The 23,136-nt window shown below is 42.5% G+C and overlaps 2 protein-coding genes and 1 non-coding gene across 3 annotated transcripts in view; 1 reads left to right on the top strand and 2 right to left on the bottom strand.

Annotated features, from left to right (window-relative positions):
* Positions 1–833: 833 nt before the first annotated feature.
* On the top strand, positions 834–12,695 carry LOC118394311 (hepatic triacylglycerol lipase-like). Its single transcript, XM_035787507.2, is given in 10 exon segments — positions 834–1,035; positions 1,479–1,605; positions 1,780–1,934; positions 3,463–3,642; positions 3,829–3,946; positions 4,089–4,325; positions 5,121–5,363; positions 8,404–8,518; positions 10,296–10,508; positions 12,477–12,695. Coding segments are annotated over 8 exon segments (1,257 nt in total). The 5' UTR covers positions 834–1,035; positions 1,479–1,605; positions 1,780–1,904; the 3' UTR covers positions 12,598–12,695.
* trnar-acg (transfer RNA arginine (anticodon ACG)) lies at positions 12,215–12,287 on the bottom strand. The gene has a single exon. It is a non-coding gene; the product is annotated as a tRNA-Arg (tRNA).
* A 3,085-nt stretch (positions 12,696–15,780) lies between the features above and the next one.
* Positions 15,781–23,136, bottom strand: part of LOC118393877 (disintegrin and metalloproteinase domain-containing protein 10-like) — a 97,161-nt gene continuing 89,805 nt past the window's right edge. The window contains exons 9-16 of the mRNA XM_052462284.1: positions 21,447–21,610; positions 21,024–21,207; positions 20,664–20,814; positions 20,330–20,513; positions 20,106–20,214; positions 19,721–19,941; positions 19,377–19,503; positions 15,781–18,838 (exon numbers count right to left, since the gene is read on the bottom strand). Coding sequence (XP_052318244.1) covers positions 18,729–18,838; positions 19,377–19,503; positions 19,721–19,941; positions 20,106–20,214; positions 20,330–20,513; positions 20,664–20,814; positions 21,024–21,207; positions 21,447–21,610 — 1,250 coding nt within the window. The 3' untranslated portion in view covers positions 15,781–18,728. The remainder of the gene's footprint in view (positions 18,839–19,376; positions 19,504–19,720; positions 19,942–20,105; positions 20,215–20,329; positions 20,514–20,663; positions 20,815–21,023; positions 21,208–21,446; positions 21,611–23,136) is intronic.

Genomic DNA, 23,136 nt, shown 5'->3' with positions numbered 1-23,136 from the left:
ACATTTACATGAGTGTATTCAGACCCTTTACTCAGTACTTTGTTGAAGCACCTTTGACAGCGATTAGCTTTGCGTCTTCTTAGGTATGACGCTACAAACTTGGCACACCTGTATTTGGAGAGTTTCATTCTTCTCTGCAGATCCTCTCAAGCTCTGTCAGGTTGGATGGGGAGCATTGTTGTACAGCTATTTTCAGGACTCTCCAGAGATGTTTGTTCGGGTTCAAGTCCGGGCTCTGGCTGGGTCACTGAAGTACATTCAGAGACCTGTCCCGAAGCCACTCCTGTGTTGTCTTGGCTGTGTGCTTAGGGTCGTTGTCCTGTTGCAGGGTGAACCTTCGCCCCAGTCTGAGGTCCAGAACACTCTGGAGCGCTCCTCATCAAGGATCTCTCTATACTTTACTCCGTTCATCTTTCCCATGACACTGACTAGTCTCCCAGTCCCTGCCGTTGAAAAACATCCCCACATGATGCTGCCACCACCATGCTTCACCGTAGGGATATTTTTTCTCATGATCTGAGAGTCCTTTAGGGCACCTAAAGGTAAAAACTCCAAGGGGGCTGTCATTTGCCTTTTGGTTAAGAGTGGCTTCCATCTGGCAACTCGATTATAAAGGCCTGATTGGTGGAGTGCTGCAGAGATAGTTGTCTCATGGCTTGGTTTTTGCTCTGACATGCACTGTCAACTGTGGGACCTTATATAGACAGGTGTGTGCCTTTCCAAACCATGTCCAATCAAGTGAATTTACCACAGGTGGACTCCAATCAAGTTGAAGACACATCTCAAGTACTAACATGATGACATTATCCTTTGGTTGAAATTTCACCCTCAAAACAAAACCTTTTGCAAATCCAATAAATTTGACACAGATTCCACTTCACAAATGACGTTGGAACAAAGTTGATTCGACCAGTTTGTGCCCAGTGGGATGTGTACTGGCATTGGACCAAGACAAACTGGACCAAGACAGAGCGGAATAAAGTACACCATGAGCCCAACTTCCAGGATTCTGCAAATACTGAGGTAAATACTCAGGTAAGTTGAGACGGAGTACATTGTAAATTGGAACAGACAAAATATATGATTGTTAGTATGATTTCTTTGAAACTGATACCATTTTGGCAATTTGGCAGATTTTAGACCCAGATCAGATACCTTAAGTATTTTTTTCGCTGTATGGTGTTCTAAATTACTTTTGAAGAACTCAGCCACTAGCATAACTGAAATAACCATAACCATAGAGATTTAGATAGACACAAAGCAAACAGAAGTTGAAATAGTAGAACTAAAATTGTTAGTGCTTTTATCCCTTTTGTTGAAGAGATATTGATTCAAACTAAGACAATGGAGGATGAGATAGAACTGACAAATTAAGCCATTTTTTTCCAGAAGGTTCCAGTAAACTGAGGAAACACTAACAGGCATGGTTAACAATAACAGGCATGGTTAACACTAACAAAAGCTTGGGTTCATCCTAGATCTTTGCTCTCTGCTACAAAACCGTCTGACAATCAGCCCATTCTTCCACCCACCCAACACCCACCTCTGCACTTTTGCAATCCGGGACGACAGCCAATCAGGACCTGACTTGTCTCCCTTTCCCAGGTGCCCCTGCTCCTACTTTTTCCTACTCTGAGTGCAAAGTGTTCTTTACTCTCTTCTCAAGCCCACCCTGACTTCATGAATCACCCCCTGCACATGTCTTCAGTGAGGGTCTCACCTCCAGTTCACACTCTGCTTAAATAATTCCAACTCCCCTCTTCTATTTGCCTTATTCAGCTGCTGTGCTCTCCACCTGAAGTGTGTGTGTATGTAGGATTACCTGGGAGTCTGTGTCGACACCATGGCTTTGGTCCAGGTGCTCAGAGTCCTGTGCTGCCTGCTGCTCACTTATCACCTGGGTGATGCCAGGAGAATCAAGGGAAGTGGAACAGGTGAGTGTCTGATTTGTCACTTATAAGGAACTTCAAACCTGGGTTGGGTGTTAATCAAAAATATTTTTAAGCCTTACTATAAAGACTACAGGCCATACTTTATAAAATACAAAGAGGTACTTAACTATATTTGCTGCCCCTGGGTGGAAACAATTGATGTATATAAACTCTGGATTGTTGATGCTGTGTATTGGCCATTGAGAGGCTTTGTAGCACCCGGGTTGGCCATGTTGACACTCCCCAGTAGGAGCAGTCCTCCATAGGAATGAATGGAATTCTACTTTATTTAAATTACATGTTTCAAGGACAAAATGACACATATTTAAGTATTTTTGTTGTAGTGGGGACAGTAACGTTAGTAATCTAAAGAAATTATACTTTAAGGAAAATGTTTTATTTTTTTATATATTTTTTCATTTTAGATTACAGTTTTTGGTGACTGTGAAATGACCAATTCTGAGAATGAAGATACTAACAGTGCTAGTTAGATGTAAAATATATTACTGTTGTGAAGGATCTACTACGATACTATCATTGTTGTGGCTGAAGTGACAACAATGTGGAGGGAGAGTTTGGCGAAAATAAAACAAACACTGTGCATATAAAATATAAACAAATGTTTAAAAAATAGGTATAAAAGATTAATATTAATATAAAATATTAATATAAAATATACAAAAAAATACAGTCAGTTGTATGAACAAAAAAAAATGACCATCTCTAAGGACTGTTTCCCAACTCATATTTCTTGCAATTACAAATAAAAGCTGGATTACAGCATCACCACACAAAGTTCTACTTTATATTGGAAGTGTCTCTAGTCTAGTGTCCACTCATGGTCAAACTAGACAAGGAATACACAGATTCTAGTCACTTAGTTGAAATGTATTTGGCTAAGGTGTAAACTTCCGACTTCAGCTGTATATAGAATACATTTTTTTATGTCTGTGTCCATATTATCCATGAGTTTCTAGTGGTTATGTTTCAAGATAAAAATGTTAAGAAATATAATTAAGAAAAGCAACTAATCAGCAATGCCATTAGTTTCAATTACCTCTGCAAATCTTCCAACTATTTACCTTTTCACAACTGCTACAAGTTTGGTGACAAAATACATATTGACATATTAAAATAAATACAAGTGTATAAAAAATAAATAAAAGGATATCTTATGCTGAAACCCTCATATTAAACACCAATGGTATTCACTAAATTGATGGTTTATATTTATGATAACGTTTTACAGCTTTGCCATTCTATTTTGTATTTTAAAACTATGGTATTTGATTTATTTGTTATATATTTGACATGTGATGTGGCCACGTAGAGGGCCAGAAATAATTAGGTACACATGTGATGATCTGGAGAACCCCAAAAGGCCACTAGATATCATATGATAAAATTCCCCCAAAAACCTTGAAAGTTATGAAAATGCTGTGTTTACTGGTAAACTTAGAAGGATTCCAGTAAGATACCCTCCCTTTGCAACCCTTCAAATGAGACTAAAACCCATTTCTCTTTTTCCAAGATAAATGCTCTGATGGAGAGCTGGGTGCCCGTTCTTGCTTCTGCTCTGAAGACCAGTCTTGGAGATGTCAATGTGATCGTCACTGACTGGCTTTTACAGGCCAATATGAACTACCCTAACGCAGCCCAGAACACTAGGGCAGTGGGGAAAGACGTTGCATTCCTGCTACAGTGGCTGCAGGTGAGAGGCAGGAAAGTGTTCAACGTGTTCAACAAGGACTGTCATTGCAAAGTACTGTTTGTGTGACAGAAATGATAAGACAACCTCTTTAGGAGATATAATATGTCTCCTACAAAAGATGTTAATGTCACATCATCCCCTCCTTTTCACATCAACACTAAAATAATAACAATCTTTGTGTGTCAGGAGTTTTACCAGTTTCCTGCAGAGAAAGTTCATCTGATTGGATACAGTCTTGGTGCTCACATCTCTGGATTTGCTGGAAGCTACCTGGGAGGGCGTGGGAAGATTGGACAAATCACTGGTGAGGTTTTCTACTCTCTGTAAATATTTTGTCACACCATTTCCTGGCTAAATAATGCATTTGAGTACAATTCTTATAGAAGTATCCAAGTCTAATGGCACTCTGGTGAAAAGCCTGAGATCCTTTGTGTTTCTTTGTACAGGTCTGGATCCAGCAGGTCCCATGTTTGAGGGCATGGCAGCATCAGACAGACTGTCCCCTGATGATGCCCTATTTGTGGATGCCATCCACACCTACACTCAAGAACGCATGGGGCTGAGTGTGGGCATCAAGCAGGCTGTGGCACATGTTGACTTCTACCCCAACGGTGGTGACTTTCAACCAGGATGCCACCCTTTCCAGAGCTTAATGGAACATATGGCCTTGCATGGAATCAATGGTGAGTCTGTCACAGTGGTGGGGAGGGGAGAGTCATTCGGCATTTAGAAAAGTATTGGTAGGGTATATTAAGGAGAAGAGCTATTTTTGATCAAAGTAAACCATTACCATTTACCTTGCAGAGAGGCACAAACTAAAATAATAAAGCAGTATTGTGTGAAAGCAGTGCCTCATCTTATATTCACGCTGCTCTGCTGAATATGAATAGAATTCCCAATAGTCAGAAATAAGTGGTGGTGGGATTTCAGGGGATTCAATCAAAAACTGTTTTTTTTCTTACATGAAAGACAGAAGCACATTATCTGTCATCCTCGTGAGTTAATTAGCCAAATACGTCTCCCTCAGCCCTGTCCGTCCACTCTGCATTCTGCCTCCAGGCTATGACAAGATCTTCCCAAGAGAAGCAGGCCTGAAGACAGGTCTCAGATCAGTCAGCTCACAGACATAAAGAGGTTGACAGGCCTTTTTACCCAGAGAAGTGACAGGACATTATGACAGATCTGCTTTGGGGGTAATGACCAATCCCCAAATAATGACCAACTCAAAAGTATAATCAGGATCTTGTTAAGGCGTAGTCTGTATTCTGAGGAGAGGAAAAGATTGAAGGCTGGCACAGATACAGTTCTGAATAGCCTCAGTCCCAGTTTAGTTTAACCAGGGCTAGAATGATGCAGTGACCTGATCACAAAGGGGAACATTTGAGTCCAAAGTTTGAATTCTCAATTCATATGTGTTACAGTCTTATTACCTGCCCCCTTTTAAAATTCCACTCACATTTCCACTCTTTCTCTCCTAGGTTTTGAGCAGACAGTGAAATGTGCCCATGAGCGTTCAGTCTACCTGTTCATCGACTCCTTTCTGAACAAAGACAAGTAGATCATGGCCTACAGATGCAGTGATGACAATGCCTTTGAGAAGGGTACCTGCCTGGACTGCCACAAGAACAAATGCAACACGCTGGGCTATAACGTCAGGAGGGTGCGCAGTGCCGCCGGCAAGAAGCTCTACCACAAGACCCGCTCTCACATGCCCTACAAACGGAAGTGCACACAATGGTGTCCCATGTCCCTTACAGACAAAACCCACTCTTCCATGTACTTAGGAAATACTGTAGAATGTCAGAACTTAACAAGCAGGAAAGCGTGTAGTTGGCACAGGCAGGAGGCTAGAGTAATACATGTTAACTTCATGCCATTGTACTGTACTGTACAAAACCAGGAATAACATTTTGCACAAGAGCTTTCTGGAACACGAGTCCTTGGTCAATAACACCATAAAGTCTCATGGGAAGAGACAAGCAGGGAATTTTAGGCATGTTACATTGTTTGATGCAAAGACGATATTAGTTTGACGCAAAGACCATATTAGTTGGGACACACTTTGATCAATATATGCCATGACAAGGTCTCACTAGGAAATAAGGGTCTAGGGTCTATTTCAGATCAAGGGGACAGTTGTTGGTTTCTGTAGAAGCACTTTGTGAAAGCTGCTGATGTCAAAAGGGATTTATAAAATACATTTGATTGATATGATGAGGTGAAGTCTCTGGAACCTTGGTAAGGTTGTAGTGACAGGAGCTTAGACATCTGAGACTGTGGCTTTATTGAAACATACTTCATCTGCTGTGGAGCACAGCCAATAACAGCCACTTTAAAGCGTCTCCTCTTCTGATGCCAATTAAAGTCCTATCCCAGTCTCCTTTTCACTTTTCTAACCTTTATTTAACGAGGCAAGTCAGTTAAGAACAAATTCTTATTTACAATGAAGGCCTACTGGGGAAACAGTGGGTTAACTGCCTTGTTCAGGAGCAGAACAACAGATGTTTACCTTGTCAGCTCAGGGATTTTATCCAGCAACCTTTCGGTTACTGGCCCAACGCTCTAACCACTAGGCTATCTGCTGCCGACATCAACACCATCCTGACACCAACAACATCAACCCTATCCTGACATCAACCCTATCCTGACACCAACCCTATCCTGACACCAACACCATCTGGACACCAACACCATCCTGACACCAACAACATCAACCCTATCCTGACATCAACCCTATCCTGACATCAACCCTATCCTGACACCAACCCTATCCTGACATCAACCCTATCCTGACATCAACCCTATCCTGACATCAACCCTATCCTGACACCAACAACATCAACCCTATCCTGACACCAACCCTATCCTGACACCAACCCAATCCTGACACCAACCCTATCCGGACACCAACACCATCTGGACACCAACACCATCCGGACACCAACACCATCCAGACAACAACACCATCCTGACACCAACCACTAGCTTCAGTGTTTGGAAAGTGTTGCTACAGCATATTACCACACTGCACTCATCTCTCACATACACAGACAGACACTACCTGACGGTGAGATGCATGCGTGTGGACAGCAGGCTTTGCAGGTATGTGTGGAGTTTGAGTGCATGTGTGTGTCAGAGGGCATGTGTGTGTGAGCAGTAGGTGAGTCTGTAACAATAGCTAGTGTGTATTATGTCAGGGTGTGTGTTGGTCTGTGTGTCAGTGTGTGTGTGTAGGTGTGTGTTATGTCAGGGGGTGTGTAAGTGTTTATGAGTGTAACATCCTCTACCGTCTCTCTACTGGCCTCTCTGACTAGAGCATGAAAGTCTGCCTCCTGCCTGTCTGGCCCCGCCCAGAAGCTGATGTCATAAACAAAGCTCTGTGGAAACAGGGAGAAGGGATGGAATGGTTGCTCTGGCAATGGGCGGAGCAGGAAGTGGTTGAGGAAGTTGGGGTCAGGTGACCAGAACAGGCGCAAATCAGTGAGGGAGTACTATTATACTGCTGAACATTGCACCCCTTGTACACTGCTGCTACTCGCTCTTTGTTTGGTACCTATGCATAGTCACGTCGCCCCCACCTACATGTACATATTACCTCAACTAGCCTGTACCCCTGCACGCTGACTCGGTACTGGTGCCCCCTGTAGATAGCCTCGTTATTGTTACTCTTATTGTGTTACTTTTTATTATTACTTTTTATTTTAGCATACTTAGTAAATATTTTCTTCTTCTTGAACTGCACTGTTGGTTAAGAGCTCGTATATCACGGTAAAGTCTACACTTGTATTTGGCGCGTGTGGCAAATAAAGTTTGATTTAATTTGAGTAGACCAGTGACGCCAGGAGGTCAAGGTTCAGACACACACTGACGTCAACAGTGAGGTCATCAGCCCACACCCGGCCTAGCCGTCCCATTGGCTCGGCCGCCAGCCACAGAGACCCCTGCTCCTCAGCCAGGGAAAGCCCTTAGGGGGTCAGCAGATGCTCCAGACTCCGTCCCAGGTCAGGGACTGACTGAAAGGCTTTGGGCCATGCTCCCCAGACGAGGAGCTGGTAGAACTCTGTGTTGTCTGTTCACACTGCTATGCTTTATCTTGGCCAGGTCGCAGTTGCAAATGAGAACTTGTTCTCAACTAGCCTACCTGGTTAAATAAAGGTGAAATACATTTTTTTTAAAGACAGGCGAGGACCAGGGACTGATGTGAACTCTCTGAAAGACTAGGCCACTCATACCATGCAGAACCTCCTCTTTCTCTCTGTATTCTCTCCCCTCTCTCAGTATCTACATCTGAAGCAGTAGAGAAGGACGCAGCACGTATTCCCCCAACACCTACGCACTCCTCTCCCTCACCTTCACACACACTGACCTCTCCCTCACCTACACACTCCTTACCATAGCTGCTACAGTCTCTCTCGTTTGAGTGATGGTTGCTGATAATGTGCCTCTGTACGCCTATGTAGATATTCCATTAAAAATCAGCCGTTTCCAGCTACAATAGTCATTTACAACATTAACCATGTCTACACTGTATTTCTGATCAATTGATGTTATTTTAATGGACAATTTTTTACATTTTCTTTCAAAAACAAGGACATTTCTAAGTGACCCCAAACTTTTGAACGGTAGTATATTTTGGAGCAGCTACATAAGTTCAGTTTGAAAACATTGTTTAGAGATGATGAAGATATTATGCACTTTTATATTTGGTATGTCTTGTCCATGTCGTCTTTCCTGACTTCTCCTCTCTTATTCTCCCTGCAGTCTACCACTACCAGTTCAGGATTCAATTTGTCAACCAGATAGAGAAGACTGAGCACACTCTCACCATCTCTCTCACTGGGACAAAGGAGGACAGCCCTGAAATTCCCATCACTTTGTGAGTATCACACCACACCAGGCCCCTTCGCACAACTCTTAGGGCAACATATGTCTATTGTTTTTTATTAAATTGCTCAAGCTCAGTAAATTTGGTTGGGAATCATTGATGGACACTAATATTTAAACTTTGACTCTGACTTTCAAGCAAATTTAAGTTAGAACGTAGATTGGACCAGGAACGCTCAACACCTCTAGAAAAGCCATTCTAGTGTGTCTTTGGCATTAACATTTGTATGTTATACATTCAGAAAACTGACACAGGGTTTCCACTAACTTTTTATCTTAGCTTTGCTCCTTTCATATATCTTTTGATCCTGACAAACTCCCCAGTCCCTGCAGGTGACAAACATACCTATAACATGATGCTGCCACAATACTTGAAAATACAGAGGATCAACAACATTGCATTCACTCCACATTACTGGCCTGTATGACAAAGTGAAAAGAAGGAAGCTTGTGTTAAAAATTCCACTAAAAACATCCATTCTGTTTGCAACAAGGCCGTTAAGTAATACTGCAACACAACACGGCAAATAAAATAACTAAATTAAAAACTACAGGCTTGGGTCAAATCAAATACAACATAAAACAGAGTGAAACCCTCTGTAATTGTAAGTATTGTGGTGGCAGCATCATGTTATGGGTATGCTTGTCACCAGCAGGAACTTGGAGTTTGTCAGGATCATAAGAAATATGAAAGGAGTGAACCCCAGATAAAAAGTTAGAGGAAAACCCACCGTAGTCTTCTGAAGACCTAACCCTGGGATAGAGTTGTATTTTTCAGCTAGATAATTACACAAATGTTAATGCCAAAAACTCACCAAAATACCAATATATATTGAGTGTTCCTGAATGGTCCAGTCTCAGCCCTGACTTAAATCTGCTTGAAAATCAGAGACAAGGTTTGAATATTTCTGTCCATCAATAATTCCCGTCCTAATTTACTGAGCTTGAGCAATTTTTACAAAATAACTATGGATATATATGATGCCATAGAAGCTGTGCAAGGTTGGTTGAATCTTATTAAAAATTATTCACAGCTGTAGCGGCTGTCAAAGGTGCTTCAACCAAGTAATAACTCTGGGATGTGAAGACAATCGATACATCTTAATTTTGTTTTACTAATTTAGAGGATTTTCTAGAATTAGATTGTGTAGATCTATCTAATTGAATCCCTTTTAAGATTGAATTTAAAGTCAGCCACGTGTGAAGACTGTGCAAGGGGTCTGTAGACTTTCACTAAAGACTGCATCCAGTCAGCTCTCACTCTGTCCCTGTACAACATAGGGTAGCCAGTAACGGAAGTACATGGAAACAGCTCATACCTCTGAATGAAATAGGACTCTAAATGGAGAGGGAGATATCAATAATTGATGTGTGTGTGTGCATCACAAAGGAACACTCTCCCTGCCAACCTACATTTTGATCCCATTCTGCTCTATATTGCCAAATGAATGATTCACGTGCATCTACACTAAGAGTAGAGAGTCACGTGGTTTTTCCTCCCTACTGTCACACTTCTGGAGGGGAATGAAAATACTGTATTTCCTCACCTCCACCCCTGAATGTCCTTATAAAAGAGGTTGCCCAAGACTATGGTTATTTCACATGCAGAGCTGTTTCAGCTAATAAATAACAATGTAATAGTCAAACCCTTCTTCTGCTTTTCAGGTTCATTACTTGCAGCCCATGTGTGAAAGAAACTTGGGAAAAAAACCTGAGGAAGTGCATCAAGGTGAATGTACTTCTCTCTAACCTCTCTTTCTTTCTCTCAGCATCGAGATCTCAGGCAATAAGACATACACCTTTCTGATCACCCTGGACTCAGATGTTGGGGACCTGATGATGCTGAAGTTCCGCTGGGAGGGGAGTGTTGTAAACAATATGTGGAGCAAGATGCAGACCTTTAACCCCTGGAGCAGTGGGGAAATGAGGCCCAAGCTCACCGTGGGAAAAATCCGTGTCAAAGCAGGCGAGACACAAAATAGGTGGGTATCCATCCCTCTGGGGGGCAAGGAGGGTGTGAGATTGAATTGCATTAATAAAGATCAATAAAGGCAGTTGAGGAATGCGTGTGGGAGTGGGGGTGGGGGTGAGGGTGGGTAGGTGAGAAGGGAGCGGGGACACACTGAGAGCTCTGTCTGCTAACGTGCCAGTTTGGCTCGTTAGTCACCCAGCTATGAACTACCAGAGGGGCTCAGCTTTCTCTGGATGGCAAGGTTATGTAACACTAATTGTGATACGGCACGCTGACGGCAGTCCTCGTTATATAACAAGATTAAAGATAAATAATGAAATAGATAGTTAGTGAAAGGCACGTAATCCTAATGGGTATACACCGGCAGAGACAGGCTTGTGGGGCATAGTGGAGTCTTGTCATAGTGTCCCCGTTATGGAAAATACACTGTATGCTACATGAGAGAGAGATCACATTTAGCCTATAGGCTGTTGGATGCTGTGTTTTAGTTGTCAGGATTTCCATGTCATATTACGTTGTAAATTATTTCATGCAAGAGCACATTATAAATCTTAAAGGTTAAGAAGGTTGTATAGGCTCCGCTGCATGTGTAGCATTCATTCCACCCTTGAGATGCTGTGCTATAAATATCAATCTTTCGAACAAGCACCACAAAATACCATAATAATCATGTATACTATGAGTTGATCAATATCAGCAGTATACCGAACCACACAGTACAGTGCATTTTTGTCTGTTTGAGGCCTATAGTACAGTATTTCCGAAAAGTACTATTTCAATGGCAATTTACGCCCTCTGGTGTATGAATTATGAAAGTTATCTATCGTGGATGTACTTTTCTCCACACTTTGAATTTCAACGCATGTTATAGTTATGAACTTTGATTCCGCCTAATCCGAACTGTTGGTGTTGCATATAGCACACGTTGACAAAGTGTCGCTGATTTTCAAATCTCAGTCAAAATTACCGAGTTTGCTAGAAGTCGAACCTATAATTTTCTGAGCCTTAGTCAGACGCGTTACCCATTGCCCCACAAACCCGCTAATGAATGACAAACACCATAACTACCCTCTGATTGGTCAATTCTGGATACTTGGTAGCAGACGGCAATATGATTGGTTATTATGGTCATTGGTCGCATCCAATTTGCGGACATTGAGGGGATTCGATTAATCTGGGCCAGGCGCCCGGTTATGGGTGTTTTAACCGGGTGAAAATTGGAATCGGACTCCCTCCCTGGCGTGACCCCAGTTCAAAACCAACGCCGAAGTCGGCTCAAAACAAAAGTGACGTAATTAAGTATGTCGAGTAATGAGTCGGATTCAGTGTTTTCACCTGCAAAAGTGATTGTTTTTTATTTTATGAAAACGATTTATCTGCCTTCCCAATTAAAACTACTTAGAAAATTCGAACATATATTTTATGGAAAAGTTATGTTGAATGTTTCTGGACGACGCACCATGCTGCCTTGTTGACAACATGATCGAGCAGCGTAGACTGAGAGGGCGCTCCTCCCTCACCGCGTTTGCCCGTTCACGTCACGTTTCACAGACCGGTAACCCCGCGACTCAGCATAATTGAATACGCCCATTGATTCCGCATCACCGTTACTGGTGTATAAATGAGATATACATTAATGGTGCATATAGGCAAAGACACTCAGTACAAATCCACAAGATATCGCTAATTACATAATACATACATACACAAAATGCACGAGCTTGCCAGGAGTCGAACCTAGAATCTTCTGATCCGTAGTCAGACGCGTTATCCATTGCGCCACAAGCCCACTGCTTGTAAAGTAGCGCCACTTTAGCTTTCCTCTCATTGGTCACATATAGTTTCCTGGCGACGGACGGTTATTAGATTGTTATGGTAATTATAACCAATCATTTTATTACAGAACAATACAATAGGCTTCATCATCAGAAATTACCCTGACGGAAACACACCTGATCATGTACAACTCTGTTTTTAGGACGACTTTTTGTGCCCAGACAAGTGATGGAATATACATTCGGCCATCGCAAGAGAATGTCTTCGTGCGCTGTAAAGAAAATGCTCAAAAACAGCACAGAAGAAAAACGCATTTGTCTTGAGTCGGATACTTCGATCAGCAGGGTCGGCTCTATAGCTTTTTGGGGGCTCTAAACTAGATTTGGTTGGGGTCTCCCCTCCTTACCGCAAAACATTTTAGTGCCAGCTGACAGCTGAGATTAAATTTTATTTTTACATGTAATTTCCTGCAGTTCTACACATTGTGCCATGGGCCAGAAAGAAAATGTTGACATTTTATAACAAATGTAATGCAATTCTATCCATTTGCTATAGGGAAGAGATACATTTTTGCTATTTAAAAAAAAAAAAAAATCCTACAATTCTACACATTTTGCCATGACTATATTAATATGTTAATATGAGTGTTAATATGAGTGAGAATGACTATCAAAATCAATGGGGGTCCCCTGAATGCCCGGTCGGTATTCAATTACTACAAGTTTAGATATCTGGCTAGACCAACTACCAATCTAAGAATTGACATTGTAATTGGTAATTGTCAGCCAATCAAGTGACTGACATAAGTTAAAAACTGCTGATGCAGAATACCTGGTGTATTCTACTATTCTTACTCTCAAAAGTAAGTTGAGAGCCTGACTAAATAAAACATTGGTTTGTAATATTTAAATTTTCTCCAACAACGTTATCTGTTTTCCAACCTAATTTATATAAAAATATTTATTTTAAAAAATCTTGACAATCATACACATTTACTAATATTCAAATGTTATACAGATATTTTCAAATGGTTGCGAAGAAGTAATTGTAAATATAACATTTTGTCCAAATTAGGATTCACAACCTGTGTACAAAAAGTCATATTCATACATTTTTATTTTTTATCACCAACTATACTAATGTCTGTTGGAAAAATATTCTGCCCAGGGGCCACTTTTCATTTGTCCTGTTATACCTAACATCTAATTAGAACCTTTTCCATCTCAAATTTTACTGACTCCCAATAGGCATGTAAATCGATGGGCACACTGCATCAGAGATAAATTAATCATTTGCAGCATCCCAAGAATTTGTTGGCCACACAGTATTTCCACACACTGAGTTTACACAACAGCCATAGCCTTGGTAAGCAGACTGGGTGCAAAGACTACAGTCGAGCCAACAGTGTTTGAGCATCATCCTCTGTCCCCAGGATTCATTCACAGGCCTCCCTCTCTCCCTTTCTAATGAGACCCCTGCTATTTGTCTGATACCAGACTGGATCAGACAGCCCAGCACACAGCAGGACTGCTCATCCTGTCCCAGTTGTGTCTGAGGGAAATGAAATCCTATCCTGGACAAACTGTCCCCCTTGTTTCCCCAGAGAGCTTTGGCCCAGAGATAACTCGGTGCTATGAAGCAACTGTGCATCTGCAGCAGGCCCCAATCAGACAGCCTGCCCCCTTATGGGCTGCAGTGTTCAGGCATAAGACCAATCTGCAGGACAGGACACTGATTAGACAGGGACCATGGTTATATTTCACACAGCCGATAGCCCCTCATAGCCTTGCATACTGATACCCTGATTACAACCACTTACTTATTTTACAGCTTTTTATAAGACTGTATTATCAACCCAAACTGCGTATACAAATACTTGACACACTTTCTGGGTACTTGATTATGATAATCAATTCTGCTACAGTCCCATGGGATATGATACATGTTCATCTCACTAAAGCTATATATTTGCACAAACTTTTCAGTGTAAGAGGAGACGATAAATCATCAAATAAATCAATGAATGGAATCAATTTAATGCTGAAGGAAGAGCCCTATTTAACATGTTCAAGTGACTGTGGGGCAAGATAAGCATGGGGAAAAGAATTGGGAGTTTCAGCACACAGCTGGTGTGGCAGAAATTGAGAGAAGTCATTGTGAAGATTGGAATGCAGAGAGCAATGTCAGGGAGGCTACAGGCAATTACCTCTGCTCTCAGTGCTGAGGAAATACAAAGGTAGACGAGTCTACGATTGTACTAGAGCTGTGGCTACCTTGGGGCTGTGTGATATAGAAAACAGTGTTCCAACATAATGAGAAATATGTCATTAGTTGTAAGGAAAAAACCTTGGGAGTTAGTATTATATTATCCCTTATATTGCATGCTGCTGAGAAATGTCCCCATCACTTCAAACAATCCAAACTAGAGAGACTAAATCATCCATAGAAATCACTGCCAATTTAAGACAATTAGCATGGTTCTTTTTTTTTTAACAATACAAAACATTAACATACAAAAGACAACATTTAGACGCACACGAACATCAATGACATCACACCTGCCAAGCCCGAACCAGCTCTTTAATATATTTAGATAATGAACCATATGATTTTTCTATTGTCTTAACGATGGAGGATTGGTATATTTCAAGATAATGGACGAGAAGATACCCATTGGGTATCCCACTGCACCCTCATATGACAGGTCTTGAAATATGAACCAAAAAGTAAATTCACATTAATACTTCTGACAGCCAACTTTCTAACTCCACCCATTACTTTTGGGCTGTTGCATTCCCAAAAGGTATGGATTATTGAGCCATTATTAGTTTTACACTTAAGACATATGACTCTCCTTCTGCTGTAGAATTTGATCTCTTTTTAATACATTAGTTTACAAATTGCATGTATTTGACCATTTCTACATCGGTCAGTACAAAATTGCTTTTTTAATTCTGTCATGGAAATACATGTATGTCCTATTACCAAACAATTTATGATTTCTATACCTTTTAGCTTTCCACGTTATTATCGGTGCATACTGAAAATCTGTTCAAGGATTGGTTTTAGGGAGTGAGATTGGTTCTTGTAGAATCCGTTTCATTTTCTTCCATATCATTATAGTGTTCTTAACAATGAAGTTGTTCATGTTCTTAGCTTTTTCCTTTGAAAAATAGACATGTGAAAAGATTCTGGGGGTGAGCATGCACATCTTCAATAATTACCCATTGTTCCTGTTTAGTGCATTTAACAATGTCTCAAGTAAAAGCCTTGGATGGGGAGTTGATGCAATTCCAAGTCTGGGAGGTTAAAACCACCCTCAGATTTAGCGAGATGTAAAACTTTTCTTTTATTCTGAGTTTGTGAGCTTGGTTTCCTTGGACGATAGCCCTGTCAAGCTGTGCGATATCTTGAAGTGGGCCTTCTGTTTTGCTTATCCACTGAAAGTGACAATGAACAAACCAACCATGGAATGACTTCTCAGCCATTCTTTTCCATTCTCTGAATATTTTTTGATCAAGTCTATTTTTATTAAAGCATTTCAAGTAGTTAAAAAAACAAAACAACATTTGCACAATACTTTTTGCAATTTTAGTAAAATGTTTAAATTTGAGTAGAACGGGAAACAGAACCAAGAAAATAAAATCGTAAAGAAAATTGAAGATACTGTTTAAAACACAGCAGACATTCAAATCAGACAGCAGTATTAGACTTTTCCCATTCTAGATTCTCTCGGTTTACATTTCAGAGCAAGCGTTTCTCAAAACAAATGTAGCAAGACAAATTAAAGACAGAAATGTAAATCCCAGGCACCGCCCCCTATATACCCACCTATTATCTTACCACAGGAATAAAAAGACAATGAGAAGAATGAATTTAAGACGACCACACTCCGATGAGCCTTACTAAATGCCAAAGGTAATGAGAAACAATATTTTATTATCCAGCACAAACCCATACTCACCAATACCAAACAGAAAGAACAGAGAAAGACATGTTAGAGTCAAGGGAGGATCAGTTTTTTTTTCCATTTCAGAGGCTCTCTTGTAGACATTGTATGTGGCTACATAGATAAGAGTCATTTTTCCTCATTCAATATTGACCAGGTTTGGGAGGAAACAATGAAGGCATTAATATGTGAAGAGTCCTGCTTGACTTTAATTAAGCTCCAGGACACACTGCCTAGTGTCTACATACCTGATAAGGCATAATGGGCCAGAATCAGTCATATAATATCAATATAGTCACATCATTTAAACGGGATAAACAAAGTCATCAAAAATAAAAGGACTTAGGGTTACCTCCTGACCTTGAGTGCTAGTCTATGTGCTCATTCTGATTTGAGAGACCTTGGTAACAGGCTTCGAAAGACTTTCCACACCTGCCACACAAAGACAGGACAACAAACAGGACGGTACATTTATCCCACATCTTCTCCCTACAGTCAGTCAAGTTGTCCTTCTAAAAGACACCTGAAGTCAAGCAGTGTCACTTTGGATACCCTGCCTGTGACCTGGTCTCCGTGCCTCTGAGCCAGCGGTACATTACAAACCCCACTGACCTCCAGACAGACTGTGGAGTTGCAATGGGCTCAGGAGAATCAGACTCAACTCCATTTAGACACATTTTTTTTTGTCTTTACACAAACCACAGACTATGACATATAGGTCTCTTTTGGTGGAGATCATCCCCAGAGCAGAGCTATGTACTTCCAATAGAGATGTGGGGTTAGGGAGAGAGACAGGACATGCAACACAGATACGCATCATAGGAGAGAAACAACATGGAGATGATAGCCAAAGGGAGAAAAGTTACAGGCAATTGGTATCCTTATCAATCTCAGTTCATATGTAACAGCTTGGCATAGCTGGACACTCAGACATTAAGCCATTGTAGGACTTTATCGATACAATTCCCCCATATACAAATATCTGAATTGCTCAAATAAGAAAAAAAAGAAAATACAACAACAATCACATTAAAGCCATCCAGGATCTTCATCTGGCAAACCATTCACATTCCTAATGCATGCCATAAGAGTAGAAGATTCCTCAAGCTGCCTTCAAACTGGTATGTAACAGGGCATTCGGTTGTTCCCTGGTCAGCTCTTAAAGACTGTGCGTTTATTAAGGTAACAACATTGGTGAGGGCAGCCGAGCTAGGCGAGTGACTGTCTGTGATGCCCTCTGTAATATTGCCCCCCATGGACCCTGGCCTGTGTTCGCAGGCTCTGGCCAAGGCCCTGTGACTTGAAGAATATGATGTAACCACATTCAGTGGCATAGTCATGAGGTGTAGCACCAGCCAGCCCTTGGACAGCCTTGTATGCTAATGCATTGAAGATTCTCTCCTTTCTCCAACCATCCCTCACATGGAATGATCAATAGACAAGGTACATCTGCTGTATTTAGTGGTTCAGTGATTCACATCAATGCATTGAGTCAGAAAAAAATAGCTGAAGAGAACAATATGACATAATTAAGTAAAAAATGTAAAAGCTACAGTTGCATCCCCAAACTGCACCTCTAGAAGCAAACCTGTCTGAAAATGACACCTTGCACCAGCCCAATGATATCCTCCGATATCACATCTGAATATCACAACAGTCTCTAAATCTCTGTCGCCTCTCTATACCCTGCTTTAATCACATTCAGCTTTATGTTTACATTCCCCCTCCATGTTCTGATAACCGAGGTCTGTTCTGATCCACCCCACAGCAGCTTCTAAATGTGACAGATAGGGCTGTTTTTTGTTTTATTAATCCTGAGAGAGTGAATTAAAACAGTAAATAATCTTTATCAGACAGCAGGAAAACAATCGATTTCATATGATACAAAGAAAAACAATCTATATCTCAATACCTGTACAATTGCACACTGAAAGAACATGTATGCTTTGGAAATACAAGCCTGTGCATTTTTTCTTATCATGTTTTGATTACAAAATAATAATTACATTGGCAAATTAGTCTCTTTTGCTGCAATGTCTCACATCCTGGCTTTGCATGGCAGCAAAAACCCATGTGACCTGCAGTCCTGTTTTCCTGCTCAGGAGGGCAGCACTTCAGAAAGGACAAACAGATGAAACACGCTAAAAAGGAGGAGAGGAGAGGCTGCATTACCACAATGCTGCTGCTCCCCTGCACTCCAGGAAAAAAGAAAGAAAAAAGAACAACAGAAATCAGTCATTTTCTCTTCCCGTCATTGCCAAGAGCTTCCCTATAATATTCTCTGCTTACAGCTGTGTGAAGGACAGCTCAGCTGGCTCCCAGAGCAGTGGTGTTGATATAGTCCGTTAGGTCCTGGAACTGTATGTCTTGTCTATTGAAATCAGTTCTGTTGACAGTTAGTTTTGCAGATGGGTGGTTGTAATGAATGGTACAGGTAACTCTTTGGAGTGAAGTGTTCCCACTGTAGGCACTAGGAAGAACCAAGGCAAAGAGGGGCCCAGTGTCTCAACGTCTCATCTGACCCAACTGATAGTTCTCTCTGGGCTGGCGTTGGTTGCGCTGCTGCTGGGGCTGCTGGCCATTCGATTGCTGCCGTCTCCTCCTCTTCAACGTGCCTGCATGGGAGACACGAAAACACTGCTCTCAAAATCATAACACTCACACACATACCTGCTTGCATAAAATGAACCAGTTACACTTCTTCCAAACACATATGCTATGCTATACTATGCTACACTATACTATGCTACACTATACTATGCTACACTATACTATGCTACAATATGCTATGCTACACTATACTATGCTACACTATACTATACTACACTATGCTACACTATACTATGCGACACTACACTATGATACACTATACTATGCTACACTATACTATGCTACACTATACTATGCTACACTATACTATGCTACACTATAGTATACTATGCTACACTATAGTATACTATGCTACACTATACTATGCTACACTATACTATGCTACACTATGCTACACTATACTATGCTACACTATACTATACTATGCTACACTATACTATGATACACTATACTATACTACACTATGAATATTTTGTTTCCCCCACTTCTTCAGTCTAGCTGGGGAAATATGTCCCCCCCCCCCAGTGTTGAGGCGTAACGTACCTGGCAGTGGCTTGGGTGGGGGCAGTTTGGGGTTGCTGCTGGGTGTGTGGACACTGCAGATCTTGATGAAACCAGCCATCAGCATGATGAGAGCAATGCCCATCAGCAACACTGCCCACCAGTGAGCCTGGAACACAGATTATGCCAAGTCATATTTATTCCGTGTCTGACAACTTTCATATTGAAACTGGTAAGAACATTTTATAAATTGAGATGTATTTAGCTCCTGAAATAGTTTTAATGCAAACGGGAGTGACAGTTTCAGCAGTAGGGCAAACTAATATTCTGAACAACACAGGTAACTACAGTAGAACTAGGACATTGGCTGGGCCTGGGACACTAACCACTATCCACTCTGCGATGTTCTCGTAGAGCTCTGCGTTGAAGATGGCTTTCTTTAGCCTGGCCAGGGGGCCGTCTGCGTCCACCAGCCGACACCTCATGAACACATCGCAGTAACCCTTGAAGTCGTTGCAGGGGGAGCCTGGCTGCAGCGTGGTGATCTTCTTGCTGAAGAAGCGGGCCCACTTCTCGGAGCCCGTGCTGCTGCAGGTGTCGGGTTTCACTGCAGGGTGGGGGAGGAGACGGGGAACACCACTGTGAGGTCACTGCTAACAGGACAGTCCCAGTCTTTGTAGGGTCTTGGTGGTTTAAGATGCATGTCATATTGGGACGGATGGCCAATAATGAGCCGGTGATAGTGGTAACAGGTAAATAACAGACACTTACTTCTCTCCTGACAGCAGACGTGGCACAGCTCAGTCTCGTCTGTTCCCTCAATACTGGCACAGGTACACACTTCCAGACCATACTTCTCACAGATGGAGCCAGAGCAGCCCTGGTCGACAGAGACGTAGAGAGGGAAAGGGAAAAACAGGGTGAGTGTCAGCTATGCTCCATTGTCATGATTTAAAGCACTTCAACACACGTTTGGTCAGAGAGCTAGACCATACCCCGTTGAGGCAGACTTGTGTCTCTCCATGGCAGGCGGTGAAGTTGGCTTTGGGTTCAGAGGTGGGGCACTGGGCAGTGCCTCCGTTACACATGCCCTGTTCAGCACACTCTGACTCCTCCCTACACTTATCATTGGAGCCCTTGAAGTTGCACGTCGGTGTACAGCACGGACCCTGGCTGGGACTGACAACACAGAACACACACCAAGTCAGCTTCAACTTCCTTTTTACTAAGACAGAAACAGAAACAAGTTGAATACTATATTTAATAAATACTACAACAGTACTAACCGTAAAATCAACAACATTTTGTCGTACATTATTGGCCACTTACCTACAGATTTTGCCGGGCTTAAGTTTGCACTTGTTGCCGTCTGCCTCGTTGGCGTTGTAGCAGCACTCGTCTTTACACTGGTCACTGTAACCACAGTCACACTGCTCCCCTGCCTCCACCAGACCATTACCACAGATGGGCTGGCCAGACTCTGCACAAACACACACAGGAAGGAGTGATGAGATGCAGTAGAGGACACATAACATTGGATGTCCATTCCAATGACAAGCGCACCCACACTTCCTTTGCATATGCAAAGATGGACGTCCACAGGTGCATGCGCACACACGCACGCACGCACGCACGCACGCACGCACGCACGCACACACACACACACAACCTCAGAAAGACGGCACTTACCCACAAAGCAGTTGCCCCTCTTCTTCTCCAGGACCTGGCTGATGTTCCTCACGCTGCAGATAGAGAACTTGTTGTTGTTGAGCTTGTCCCCTGACGTGGCCCGGGCGTACATGATGTAGTTCCCCTGCTCCTTCTTCTCCTGGGCCTTGGACTCTCCTGGGGTGCACTCTGTCCCAGAGTCATGCTGTCAAACCATAGGGAAGAGGTTCATAGGGAGCCAATGAGCATCCCTCTCCTCCCTCAGGAGGGCGTTAACATAGACTCCTCCACTACTGGGACTTTAAACCAAGACAGATCCTATGGTGAGTATCTCAACAAAGTGATATACAACTGATTAGCATGTGCAGTATGATCTGGTTTGTGCTGTGCACTGAGATAAAATACCAGACTAGAACCAGACAAGGCCCAGGACAGAATACTCACCGGAGAGCCAAAGTTGTGTCCAACCTCATGTGCGAAGGTGATGTGGGAGACCTTGGGGGGGACATGGGAGGCGTAGTTCTGCACCGTGATGATGCCGGTGTTCAGAGACTTCTTCTTCCCATCAGAGTACAACTTACTCTTCTCACAGATACCTCCGGAGCTCCCTAAGAACACAGTAAAATCACTCATCAAGATCACATACAGTACACACCATGGAGGATTCTGTCTTTCACACTGCATCCCACCCAACAAACTAACAGGACCATAGTGAGGATTTACATGGCATTGAGGATGTACTATTTCCAACTCTGACACAAGTGACAGTGAAATGATGTAACACTCTTATTGGAGTAAATTAAACCTGATACACTGCCTGGAGTGAATAAGCAGAGATCTTTGCTACTGTAGGGGAGCAGAGGGCATTTGGGCCCAGTTGACACCTGTGTAGGTGAGACACAGAGACACAGACAGCAAAGCAGCCAGGTGGTGCTGAATATGCCCGCAGGGGGAGAGTGGCAGCTCGGGCACAGCAGGGGACCTGAAGGGCGCTGCGCCACAGTCACTGAGAATGCCAATTTAAACTTGCTCACTTACCCATTCTCAAAGAGAGAAACGCACTGTCTGGAACACACACATCGACAGACATGGCCAGCTAGCTGTAAAGCGCAAGTGTGGAGCATACTGACACTTAGATTTTTCTCAATCTATTTGGGAAACCTGATTGAACTTTGATTGAATAGTTGATTGAATAGTTTCATATTGTGTTTAAAGGGAGTGTTTAAAGTCAGCTCAGATAGTAAGGGTGAGCAGTGGCAGACAGAGCTGAGTCAGAACAGCTTCTCTGTCCCACCCTACCATACTATCAGATTCAGCTGGCACATTTACCGGTCTGCCTCTAGGCTCCCCCTGCACTATACACTCAACACTGTCCTGTCTGAGATCACAGAGTGTGTGTATATGTGTGTGTGCGTGTGTGTGTGTGTGGGGGGGTGTACAGAGAGAGAGAGAGAGAGAGAGAGAGAGAGAGAGAGAGAGAGAGAGAGAGAGAGAGAGAGAGAGAGAGAGAGAGAGAGAGAGAGAGAGAGAGAGAGAGAGAGAGAGAGAGCGTAGGAGAGAGAAGTGGAAATCCCAGTTGCAGTAAGGTCCAATCTCTCCCACAACTGTGGACTAGAGGTATTCTATTTTCTAACCAGCCAGGCTAGGAGGACTGGGGCTCTGCTGGAATACCAGGCAGTGGCGACATCTTTATCTGAGAATTGCCTGTGTGCTTAGTCATAAGGAGGCCACACCTTTGACTACAACAGATTTTAGACACACAGAGACATGAAACCAAAGCACTTTACAGTATAGGGACATATTTGTGTGTGTGTTGCGTGTATGAGGAATGCCTCCATTGAAGCCACTTATGAGTGTGGTAATGGATCAAATCCATTAAGAAAACCATTACCCAGGCCTGACTGGTGTCTCTAGTAGCCGTCTGTTGTCAGTCCACTCCACTGGAGCGTTCAAGGCAGATCTCTTCTCTACAAGCCCGCAGCCTCCCTCTACAGCTCTACAGACCCAGATCTCTTCTCTACAAGCCCGCAGCCTATACAGCTCTACAGACCCAGATCGATTCAGCCTGCTTAGAACATTGCTTATTTGCCTGTATTGATTCCTAGTGTTTGTCGTTGTTTTTCATCTTGGGTTC

This window comes from Oncorhynchus keta, chromosome 14 (genome assembly GCF_023373465.1).
Source record: "Oncorhynchus keta strain PuntledgeMale-10-30-2019 chromosome 14, Oket_V2, whole genome shotgun sequence".
Taxonomy (NCBI): domain Eukaryota; kingdom Metazoa; phylum Chordata; class Actinopteri; order Salmoniformes; family Salmonidae; genus Oncorhynchus; species Oncorhynchus keta.
The sequence above is the reverse complement of the archived record's forward strand: the minus strand, read 5'-3'. Positions and strand labels throughout refer to the sequence as shown.